The sequence below is a fragment of the Hippopotamus amphibius genome, chromosome 7 (assembly GCF_030028045.1).
Source record: "Hippopotamus amphibius kiboko isolate mHipAmp2 chromosome 7, mHipAmp2.hap2, whole genome shotgun sequence".
NCBI classification, from domain to species: Eukaryota; Metazoa; Chordata; class Mammalia; order Artiodactyla; family Hippopotamidae; genus Hippopotamus; species Hippopotamus amphibius.
Window position 1 is genome coordinate 5,605,580 of NC_080192.1, and position 12,500 is coordinate 5,618,079.

The 12,500-nt window shown below is 40.2% G+C and overlaps 1 protein-coding gene across 1 annotated transcript in view; it reads left to right on the forward strand.

Moving 5' to 3' along the window:
• EFCAB6 (EF-hand calcium binding domain 6) overlaps positions 1-12,500 on the forward strand; it is a 253,258-nt gene that overhangs the window by 60,670 nt on the left and 180,088 nt on the right. Inside the window, exons 7-8 of the mRNA XM_057743330.1 lie at positions 3,614-3,726; positions 10,859-10,980. Coding sequence (XP_057599313.1) covers positions 3,614-3,726; positions 10,859-10,980 — 235 coding nt within the window. The remainder of the gene's footprint in view (positions 1-3,613; positions 3,727-10,858; positions 10,981-12,500) is intronic.

Here is a 12,500-nt window from a genome sequence, read left to right on the forward strand (position 1 = left end):
ACCCCATGTGTTTCCAGTTCACAGTTGACTTTTACTCGAAGCCTGGGGTTAGGAGGAGAATGAAAAACGTCAGGATTTATTCGTTGGTGGCTGTGTCCCTGTTGGCTCTCCGCCCTGACATAATAACAGAGATTGAATTTTCCTTGGAGAACTGTTGTTGCTGAGGTTGGGGCGGGCATGGCAGCAGGGGGACGCTAGCTGCTTGATGGCATTCGAAAGTCGAGGCCACCTGCTCTTGACTCCAGGGCAGCGTGTGGAAGCCACACAGACATTGTTTTGAGGCTCCAGTAAACTCCAGATCATTCAGAAGAAGCCAAATGCTTGGATTCTGTGGCTACTTGAGTTTCGAATGGAAGCCACTGGAAGGGGGTGGGGGTGGGGGCATGTTTAGCTTAATTTATACAGTACTCAGCCAAGAGGTAGTCCTCCTCTTCTTGCCTTTTCCCACTTTTCTAACTATCCTCCAGGCCGTTAACAAGCCTGACTATTTCATTCCGAGCCTAAGAGTTTCACATCACACTGCAGTTATAAATCGCTACTAAAATGGGTCGTTGTGGTTGCTTCCATAGGATTATAAAGACAATGTTGCCTCTGTTAGTGGAGAGATTTGCGCCCAGAGCAAGTCTAGAGGGCGTGTGACAGCCTCACGGGCACTGCAGGGTCTGAAAAGCAAGGAGACTTTTAAAATACGGATATTTCCCAGTCTTTTGAATATTTTCTTCTTTTTTTTCCTCTTTATAACCCACCTCAGAATATAAAAGACATAATAGATGTTTTAATTTTTACATCTTTCCGACTGGGAAAATGTCCAGAATAAGATCCAAACAAAACAAATTAAATAATTTTGTGCACGCAATTATAGAACAGAAGCAACACTCTTCTAAAACAGGCAATCAAAAAACAAAACAGTGTTTTATTTGACAATAAACCTTGTGTTTGGCACTGCAGTCTCCAACCTAGTAAATCTATAAAAAATGTTACTGTCTATTTCCCCATCTCACAAGTATTGAATAATAAAGAACTCCACAAATTTTTATTTGAGATTTTTTTTTAAGCCTCAAAAACAATACTGTTTGTCTGATAAGGCTTGAGGAACTTAACATAATAGAATTGCTTTCCTTTAGAATAGAAACGCAGAAGATCAAAAGTAGACCATTTCTTCAATTGCTTTAATGCTTTTCTTATTGAAGCTCAAGAATGTACTCTTTCCTTGAGAAGCTGCTTCAGTATTAACTTTGCCTTTTTAGTGTTTGAGCAGGAGACACAATGCATTTTTGAATCCTTTCTTTTATCTAACAGCTTTCCATTTAATATCAGCCTCCTGCACACTGTGAGATAGGAGAGGCCTGGGCTTTGAAGCTAGGCGCGCTTGGGGTCAGGTCTGTGTCTGCCCTCCCTAGTTCCAGGGCCTCGGGAAGCTCCTGGGCCTCTCTGAGACTCAACTTTCTCTTAAAGACATGGGGACTGAGAAGCCCACCTTGCAGGGCTGGCGTGAAGATTCTGCACCTGCGATGCACTTGGCATATAGTAGGTTCTCATTTCACAGCGATGCTGTTGTAATCATAAAGGTTATGCCTTTACTCTTTGAGAAACAGTTCTCTTCAGGCTGCAGAGTACCGTCCAGCCTATGGAAACAAGAAGCAGGGAAGAAGATTGTCACTAAGTTCTACACTTAGCCAGACTGTCCCGAGACCCGCTGGGTGTTGCTCTTCCTTTCCGTTCTCACACCACCCTATTCTCCATTGCCCTGCAGGACAGAGTATTTGAATCCGGGTAAAATAATTTATGAGCAACCTTGAAAAACAAAGAAACAAACAAACTCCCTAGGGATCCACCTGCTGCCTGGGCAGATGATGAAGCCCAAAGGCACAGTTGTAGGTGGTGATGCTGGAGGGATTTGTGGGTCGACTGGCGTCATTCCTTTTGCACCTGAAGTCGGCCTTCCCACATGGCCATCTGGCCCTGGGTGTCTACACATGTGTGAGTTCTCCTGCCCACACTTCAGGTCCCTGGGAAGATGGCCTTGGTTGCTGCATCTTAGGAATGGTTCTGTACCCTCTGCCTTGAATCTTGTAAAAGAAAAAAAAAAGCCTTTTGAGATACTGCATCCTTGGGTAGTACTGAGGCTTCATTTTTGAATTGTAACCATAGGAAATATTGCCATGGGATTGTGCCCGTCTGTTGTCAGTGACTATGTAGAGGGTACTATGAATGCGGGTGGGCTGGGCATTAGGAAGGGTCAGGATTCTCTTAGGAGCCAGTACCAGTTTGAAGGAATGCTGAATTTTCACAGAAAACAGGAAAGTTGGTGATGAAATTTTTATCAGTATCCTGACATTTTCCTGGACCTGCAGAGTAGCTGCGACTTTCTGTAGGGCAGCAACTCAAAAAGGAACGCATTAGGTGCCACTTTCTGGGTTCTTGTGTTTACAGCTTATTTTTGCCAGACAGAGTCTGTGGATGAAAGATGGAGCTATTTAGGGAGTTTCAGTTGTTAACATCTGGCAGCTATGATATCTCAAGATAATTTTTCTTATTAAAACAATAGGCAAGATTCATCAAAGTGGAAAAAAAGGTATGCGTTGAAATGAACACATGACATTATTCTTTGTTAAATTTGGAAAACAGAAAAATAACAAATACTTTAAGTGATAATTGCTAAATTTTTAGAAAGCAGCATAAAATTAGATAATTATAGAAACCAACGCATATGGAGGTAATATAACCAAACATTTAAAAACTGTCAATTTTTTATAAATGTAATAATACAGAAATTATCTAGAAAACCATTTATCAACTGGCAGATTTGAATAATAGAAATTTCATTTTAGAAAGAAAAAAGAATCCAAACATTCTATTTATCTTAACTTAAAAAAAGAGTACCTCAGTGCATTTCAGGGAGAGACACTGGTTAAGTGTTTTCAGAGTTTCTCTTCATGCATAGAAATCCTAGAATGGTCTGAGCAAAGCTCTCCCCTCCCACCATTAACTGCTTTAAAATAATATGCCGTCCTGGGCACAGTTTCTCTCTGTGAGATGATGCACCTGGTCAAGAAGGTGGGCTACATTCTCTCCTCCACCAGCTCTAGATTCCTCTGGTTGTAGAAACTTCATGCTGACTCTTGGCCCAGATCCATTTCCCCCAGTTATTAAAGGCAGTGGGACCTGTGTTTGTTGTCTGAGTGCAGAGGTGCTCCTCACCCCCACCACCCCCCCGCCCAGAGAAGGGAGAAGAGCCCGTGGGGTGCAGGCAGGCGCGTCCCCTTGGTGGATCCTGAGACGTTCATGTCTGTGTGGATCTGTACACAGCCATCTGCAGGCAGAGTGAGGCCGTCGCCTCCTAGATATCTGCATTTTACATCATTTATTTACTTATGTGATTTATTTTTAAATTGAAGTATAGTTGATTGTGTTAGTTTCAGGGGTATCTGCATTTTTTTAAATCTTACAGTAACATTTCCTAGGGTTTACTTCTTAATTCCAGCTCTAGCTAGAAACACACATTAAAATTAATGCCAACCCCAGAGTAAAGGCTACCTTAGTAAAAAAAACTTGCTTCATTTAGATTCTCTGTATCATAATTTCTGAATACTAATGAACAGTTCTGTTTTAGGTTTGCAAAACACTACAAGATTGATAAAGATACTGCAGTGGATTATAATGTTTTTTTGAAGAACCTCAGTACAAATAATGAATTGAACCTTAAATATCCTATGGGAAGTCAAGGTAAGTATTTTCAAAGTACACAGCTAGTGGTTTCAGTATCCTTTGGCATGGTAATTCCTCGCCTGTGAATCTGTCCTGAGGAAGTACTTTCAAATATGGAAAACGCATTATCCACAAAGACAGTCATGGTGCCCTTATTTATAAGAATAACATAAATGTCTAACAACAGGAAAAGGGTTACGTGAGTCGCAGCCTATCCGCATGGGAGAACATGCAGCCACAAGCAATGATTTCCACAAAGTTAATTATAACATGGAAGATATGTGCAGCCTATCAGTAAATGATTGGAAAGAAACTCCAAGATATAGATTGTCTGTAAGTGGTATGTCTCTGGGTGTTTGATTCTTTCTGCTACTTCTGTATTTTCAAAAAATTTTGAGGATGAACATGTTACTGCTTTAACGATGGGAACAATCTTGATACAGAAGGGCAAATAGTGGAGTAGTTGGCATGGTTGTGCTGGACGTGGCAAGCCGGGCTCACGCAGGCACACACCCTTGAGAAGGCAAAGCTTTCCCTGTGCTGAGAGTCTATCCGGCCCCTAGAGCATAATGCCCGGAGTTGCGCAGTTGTGGAGAGGGCAGGGGTCCAGTTCTTCGAGGATGGATGTGTGAAGAATGCTGTCGGAGACTCTCCTCTCCAGGCCTTTGGTCATTTGAGGCGTGCAGTTTCGTGCCTCGGGGCTTTGCCACGTGTGGCTGGCTCATCCAGGTTGGCTTGTCACTGTCTGGTTTCAGTGCCATTCATTGCAGCAAATTCGCACCGAGTACCTTCTGTGATTCCATGATCTGCCTGACTCGCAGACTTAAAAATTACAGACTCTCCGATTTCAGCTCGGTTTCACTCACCAAGATAGCTTATAGCAGAGCCCAGGACTCTGCTTTTCAAAGCCTGCCAAGTTTGGGGAATTACTAGACAATATGACCTTCCAAGGACCCGCTTATCTCTTACATTTTGTTAGTTCACGTGCAAGTCCCTGTACTACTAGGCCCTTCTTTGGGTACAGAGCCAAGTAAAATACTCTAAGAAGCATGTGTGCATGTGTGTGTTTGAATGTATGTGTGCATGTATGTCTATTTTATTGGGACAGGTAAGACACAAAACGAGTCATATAAAAATGATATTAGGGACTTCCTAGGTGGCGCAGTGGTTAAGAATCCACTTGCCAATGCAGGGGACACAGGTTCAATCCCTGCCCCAGGAAGATCCCGTGCACCACAACTATTGAGCCTGCACTCTAGAGCCCGTGAGCCACAACTATTGAGCCCATGTGCCACAACTACTGAAGTCCACGTGCCTAGATCCCATGCTCTGCAAGAAGAGAGGCCACCACAATGAGGAGCCTGCCCACCACAATGAGGAGTAGCCCCCACTCGCCACAACTAGAGAAAGCCCATGTGCAGCAATGAAGACCCAACACAGCCAATAAAATAAATAAATTTATTTTAAAAAATGATATTAAAAAACATCTATCTATTGTGCGCTATGTAGTTACCATGTAAACCTTAATTTTATTTCTCTCAACAGCTTTGTGAAGTGGGTATTATTATCCCCCTGCCCCTATTTTTTTGGCCATGCTCCATGGCTTGTTAGATCTTAGTTCCCTAACCAGGGATCGAACCCAGGCCCTCAGCAGTGAAAGCACCGAGTCCTAGCCACTGGAACACTAGGGAATTCCCACGTTATCCCATTTTTTAGGGTGAGAAAACTTGGACTCAAGGGTGTAAATGAATTTCCCAAAGTGACATAGCTGGTTTGTGGTGGAGCCAAGATTTGAACTGTTCAGCTCCAAAACAAACCATTTAAGTGCCTGTAGGAGAAGAAGTGTCATGTGTTCATGGGAGGAAGGGGGATGCCTGATTAAGGAGGCACTTTTGCAGGACCAGGGTTCACAGGATGTGTGTGACAGACACCAAGGGAGTGACTAGGGTCCTTGGAGGGAACTTGTTTGGCTGAAGCCTGGGCTCTGCATTTAGCTCAAGTGAGATAGGAGGTGTTATCCAGCCTGAGGATAGACTTTTCATTTTATTTTATTTTATTTTATTTTATTTTATTTATTTTTTAAGCTCTTTATTGGAATATAATTGCTTTATACTGTTGTGCAAGTTTTTGCTGTACAACAAAGTGAATCAGCTGTATTTATACATATATCCCCATATCCCTCCCTCCCACCCTCCCTGTCCCAGCCCTCTAAGTTATCACCCGTCATGGATTTGATCTCCCTGTGTTGTGCAGCAGCTTCCCACTAGCTATCTGTTTTACATTTGGTAGTGTATATATGTCAGTGCTGCTCTCACTTTGTCCCCGCTTCCCCTTCGCACCTCCACCCCATGTCCTCAAGTCTACTCTCTACATCTGCATCTTTATTCTTGCCCTGTCACTGGGTTCATCAGTACCATTTTTTTAGATTGCCTATATATGAGTTAGCATACAGTATTTGTTTTTCTCTTTCTGGCTTGCTTCGCTCTGTATGACAGACTCTAGGTCCATCCACCTCACTACAAATAACTCAATTTCATTCCTTTTTATGGCTGAGTAATATTCCATTGCATATATGTGCCACATCTTCTTTATCCATTCATCCACATTTTTGTTTGTTTTTTGAAGAACGTTTATTGAGATACAGTTGACATACAATAAACTGCATATATTTAAAGTGTACAATTTGATTTTTTTTCTTATTAGTAATGTATATGTGGCAATCCCAATCTCCCAATTCATCCCCCCCCACCCCAGCTTTCCCCGCTTGGTGTCCGTTTGTTTATTCTCTAGATGACAGAAAACTTTCATCAGCAGTAAATTTATACGCCTAATTGGATAACTGTCATAATCGACCTCCCCTACTGAATGCTTGCTCTGTGCCGGGCACCAGGCTGGGCACGCGCCTGTGCTGGGTCTCTTCATACTCCCTGAGGCCCTGGGAGGCAGGCGCTGATGCAGAGGAGTAAAAAGGCTGAAATAAACAAGCACACCCAAAAGGGATATGGCCCTGAAGAAGGTGTTGAGTGTATCTTTTTTGGCTGCATGTAACGCTGTCCCCTTCAGAACATCACAGACTGCAGTCCATGGCCCTGTGCTACTGTGCTTGCTCTGGGGAAGTCTGAGGCCAGGCTGATTTTCTCCCTTACTGGTGACCTGCTTTTTCTAGCTGGTTGCCTAAGGAATTGTTTATCCCTGAATTTTGCTAGCATGGCTGGGATATGTCTTGATGGTGAGCTTTCTGCATCAGTTTTCCAGAACAGAGTATATTTTAAATCTGAAAATTCAGTTCTCTCCCTGTTTCAAGGATTTTGTTTGTTTTTTAGTAATATTGTACATCTTTGAATAAAGGTTCTGTTCCACTTTTCACATTAACATCAATGATACCAACCATCCTTCTTTCGAATTGTTTTTGTCTTCTCTATTGATTGCCTTCTCTTGAAGTGCTTTATTCTCGTTCTCTTTTTCCTCTGTATTCACAAGGATCCTCTTGGGCCTTTTAGTTATACCTGTAATTTGATTTTCACTAAGGTCTGTGCTGCTGCTCGCCATGCCTGCTTTATTCATGCCATCTATAACGTTGTTTCCTTTGGCCTGCTGTCCTGGTTTCTTCTCTCATTTTATTGTTTTATCGTCTTGTTATTGAGCTCTTGTTTTCATGAATCTGTGTTCTTATTAAAGTGTTCTATAAAGTAATTTTGTACCTTGAATTACATTTTCTTCCAAGGTGGGATCTTTGATTTTTTTGTGTTCTGCTCCTCTCCTTCCTTCTCTATCCACCAACCCCTTCCCCCAGCTTTTTTTCCTGTAGAGTTTGTGTAACTTTAAGAAATTTGGATTGACTGAGCATTTTTATTCCATTATACATCTTTAGCTAATCAGAATCTATCTTCAAATAGTATTATGCTAATTCCCATGAATGATAAAGACTTTAAACAGCATTTTCTGAATTCTTCTCTCCTGTCCTTTGTTATGTTGCTGTCATAGATCGTACTTATTACGTACGCTATAAACACAGGATACATCACTCAGCTTGTGTTGTTCTGCTGAGATTTCCTATGTGTTCATTCATTAGTAGTATGTTTTCCTTCATATTCTCAAACACTGTTATTTAAAAACTTTTAATTTTAAAATGCTTTAAAATTTTTATCTGCTAATTCAACATCTAGATGCTTTCAGGATTTGGCCTTTATGGATTACTTTTTTCCCCTTAAATATGGATCATTGTTTCCCTTTTTTCTTTTTGTCTGTGTCTAGTAATTTTGGAATTTATCCTGGATGTAATAAATTTGCATTGTAGAGATTATGGGTTCTGTTATGTTCCTCTGAAGAATATAAGTTTTTGTTTTAGTAGCGAGTTTACTTTAGTAGAAGACTAATCTTTCTTTTCCCTGAGGGGGTTAACATGTGAGATCTTTTGTTCTGCTGTTTTGGCCTTAGCTGGGCATCTTGTTTTCTGCTGTACACATTTGTGGTTCCTGGTGTCAGCCAGAGATTTCAGCAGAGTTTATTCACAGGCTTTGGAGATTCTCTTCAATGCCTTTCTTTTTGTGCTTTCCCTCCTTTCTTTTCAGCTGCTGTGGTAGTCCTGACTTTCTTTTTTTTTTTGATTCCTAAAATCAGTAAGATCCTGGGTTTATATCCAAACTCTAGCCACTTGGCATACAGTTCCAGCTGAGGCCTGCCCTCAGGCAAAAGGCCAAATAACAAGAAACTCAGTGAGTGCTATTCCATTTTTCCAAGTGTTTACTCCAGTTTTTGTCGTGTGTTCTCCAGTGCCTTCGGAAAGATTTTTGTTTATATTTTGGCTGGAGTTTATAATTTTTATCTTCTGGGAGGGTTGGCTCAAATCCACCAAAACTGGAAGCAAACCTTCCTGGCTGCCCATGTTAAGTTTCTTCTTGCTTCACTTTATGCTAGTAAATTTATTTATTTATTTGCTTTGCTAATTTTTACTTTTTTTTTCTTTTGCTTGTTTTATTAAGTATTATCAGGAGGGTGTCGCCAGTTCATACCTTTGCAGCAGCCCATTATCTATGACTTTTCTATACATAGAACTATGTTTTCTATGAATTGTTCTTAATAAGCCATCCTCACCTTGCTTACAAAAGCACCCTCTATTTGGGCACATGAAGAAGTGACATTGGGGGCTGATTTCCTTTTGCTGCACCTTTGACATACACACCTGCCCCCTCAAGTTTTGGATTTCCTCTCTACTCCATTTCAAATCAGCTAGAACCGTACAGAGGAAATTTGGGGGAAATGGGAAGGTGGCAGGAATTATTAAGCTGCACAGAGGAGTGAAAGCTGGGCTGTGTTGAGAGAGGAGTCACCGAACGTGGTATAATTGAGCTTGTCAGCCAGCCTGTCGCAGCAACGGTTCCCACCCCCCACCCTCATCATGGCGTGTGGTCTGCGGAGCACAAGGGGTTTCCCTAGACATGCTGTGTGTGCTGCATGAGCCCCCATGAGAGGAGCAGTGCCCCAGGGCGGAGCGAGTGCAGGATGAGGCGTCAGACCTGCTTGGCCCCCGCCGTGTCTCCGTGAGGCTCGCGCAGCTTCTATGCTCTGAGAGCCCCTGTTCCAAATGCTCGGCTCACAGAAGCCCCAGGATTCCAGACTGAGTTCTAAAGGACTGGCTTTCTATCTTATCATGTAGCCAGAGGGGTCCACTAGGGGAGACTTACTTTTTTTCTTTTTTCTTCTTTTTTCCTTTCCTTTTTTTTCTTTCTTTCTTTCTTTTTTTTCCCTGAGGTAGGAAATGGAATTCCAGATGCCTAGCAGTTTGTTAGCTGCAGCTGAGTAGTTATAAGTCTGCTTAATTTGAGTGGAGCTTATTTGCAGACATTTTAGGGAATAAATCTGGGAAACCATTTGTGATTCTTTGCAGTCGACTTTGAGAAAGAAAATGGCAATATCTTAGATTTATTTTATTCTCTTTTATTATAAAAGTAATACATGCTTGTTGCAAAAAGGCCAGAAAGCACGAAAACACAAAAATCACATTTCCCTATAATCCTAGCTCTGTATTCTTTTGGTGTATTATCCTCCCAGGTTTTGTTTCTGATGCATAGACAGACAGATGGATAAATGGATGGATGGATGGGTAGGTCGGGAAATACACAGAATAAGTGTTAAAATGAAAATTAAATTGTACTAGTTGTTCTTTCTTTCAGTCATGAAACCGATATCAAGGAAAATTTTTTGCATTCATGATTTAGACAGGCCCTTTGTTTTTAATGTCTGTGAACCATAATTTATAAAATCAATCTTCTAATAATGGGCATTTAAATTGTTCCATTTTTTCCCTTCTTATAAACAGTACAGAACCTATCCTTACACATATGCATCTGTCCTGTTATTCTAGTAGCGTAAAGTTCTAGAAGGGGATTTGAGAATATTCAAGTACCAGGGTTTCTGAATACAAGACAGAGCTCATTTCTTTCTTTGTCATTTACCTTAATCCCTGCCTATTTGACAAGCAGGAAAAAATTGACTTGTGTTAATTAGACCTTTTAAATTACCAGTGAGTTTGAGCAGTTTTTCATACATTGCTTGGCTTTTTAAAAGTCCTTCTTAAATGTGAATTATCGGTTGAAACCTTAGTTTCTGGTATGACTGGGGGATTTATATTTATCTTATTGATTCATAAGAGCTACTCATACCTTGTGGAAATTAACCTGTATTTCTCATGTATATTATCAATAGTTTTTCCCACTCATTTTTCTTTCACTGTTATTTGTGTGTTTTTTTACCAAGCAAAAATTAAGTATTTATATTGTTAGCCCTATCCATTATTTAAATGATTTCTGGCTATAAAGTGTTCTTTGGAAAGGACTTCTCACACAATGATTATGTATTACACGTATTATGTAATATTCATCTTAACTTTCTTCTACTACTTTTATGGTTTTATTAGTGTACTTAGTGTACATTTACTCTATTGAGATTTATCCTAGAGAAAGTAGCAAGCAGATTAATTGTATTTTTTTTTCCAAAATGTCCGTCTAGTTATTTCAACAGCACTTATTATATAGTTCATGTTTTTAGTTTACTCAAGTCTTAATTTTTACCAGACAGATGTTGATGAGAAGGAAACACTTAATGTTCAAATGTACGTTTAACATAAACTGAGGTTCTTTTGTCTGAATAGAGGTCCCATGGGAGGATCGAGTAAAAAGTTCCAGAAGAGAGTCCCTCCCCAGTTCTGTTTCATCTGAAGACATCTGGAAAAACTGTTCCTTAGATGAAATTGAGAGGACCTTTTGCCAAGAGGTAAGAACGTTTTCCTAGTGCCAAGGTTATCTAAAATGTGAACAGAGGAAGTAGACGGCTATGGAAAACCATTAGGTCTAGACATTATTTCTAAACTGTGTTTGGAACCTACCTCAGCCTCCCCAAACCCTGAGACCTCCTCCAGCTCCTAATAACTGTGCATGGGTGATAGTAACAGTGGTGAGAGAGGGATTCTTAAGCACCTCCTCGGTTCTGCTCACATGCTAAATCTAATAAGAAATATTTAAGGCTTAGATAAAGACATCATACAACTTTACTGAGCAAAATAAAGGAAAGCCTGAGTAAATGAAGAGGGCTTTTCTAGTTCTTGGACTGGAAGATTTAGTATTAACCCCTGTTCTCCCTACATATATATGTGTAACTCTTGAAAAATTACAGTAGAGGGCTTATCCTATCACATACAAAATATTTTTAAAGGTATAATAATAACACAGTATGGCAGTGGCTCAGCAGTGAGCATTTAAATTGATCTAAAACAAAAGCTGGATAGGGGACCAGTCTTGACATGTGGATTTAGCGTGCGATGTGAGGCACGCTAATAATGTGTGGTAGAGATGAGGGGGGAGGGTATTCAGTAGTTATCATTGGGGCAATTTGCTGGCCAGCCATGTGGGGAAGAAAGCTGGGAACTTTCCTGTCTCCACACCAAAATAAGTTCTCTATGCACCAGCTATTTAAATCTAGAAATACATAATGTGTGTGAAAATGTTTAATTTTGAAATTTAGACTTTTAAGCATGAAGTAAAGGCCCAAAACCATAAAGAAAAAAGATTGATAAATTTGACTGTATTAAAATGAAAAAATGTTTGTACAGCAAAACTTTGTATAAAAAATGATAAACTTGGCCAAGCAAGTGCCACATAAATGACAAATAATAACTGTTCCTAACATATGTAGAACTTTTATAAATTATTAATACAAAATTTTCAGTAGCAAATTGTCAGCAAGGAAAAAATTAACAGAAGCCAGTATTGATAAGGGCATTGGAGGGAGAACACATGAATATTCTGTTGGTAAATTGGTAAAACTTGTTTCTTCTTGTTGTAGTTAATGAATTTATTGTTTTCGTGAAAACACAACCATTCCAAAACACATGACCGTTAAACAAAAATTGTAAGCAATTCTGAAAAGTATAAAGAAGAAAGTAATAAATTATTCAAAATCCGCCACCCAGAAATAATCAAAGGCAACATTTGGTGAACATAATTCTAGGCCTGTCTTTATTCACATATATAGAAGGATAGTTGCCTCAGCGGGTGGGTGGGTGGATACATAGATAGAAATTATTTTGTAAGAAGAGAATCATGCTCCTTTTTTTTTTTTTTTTTTTTTACAAATAAGGCATATCTAAATTTCTTTGAATTTACCAGAAGTAAACAAAAAAATCATCACCATCACCCTCATAATTAACGCTTTTATGGGGCTGCCTCTGTGCCAGGCAGTGTTGTAAGTGCCCCTGGGTGTTCAGTCCTCACGGCAACTCCAGGAATGAAGCATCA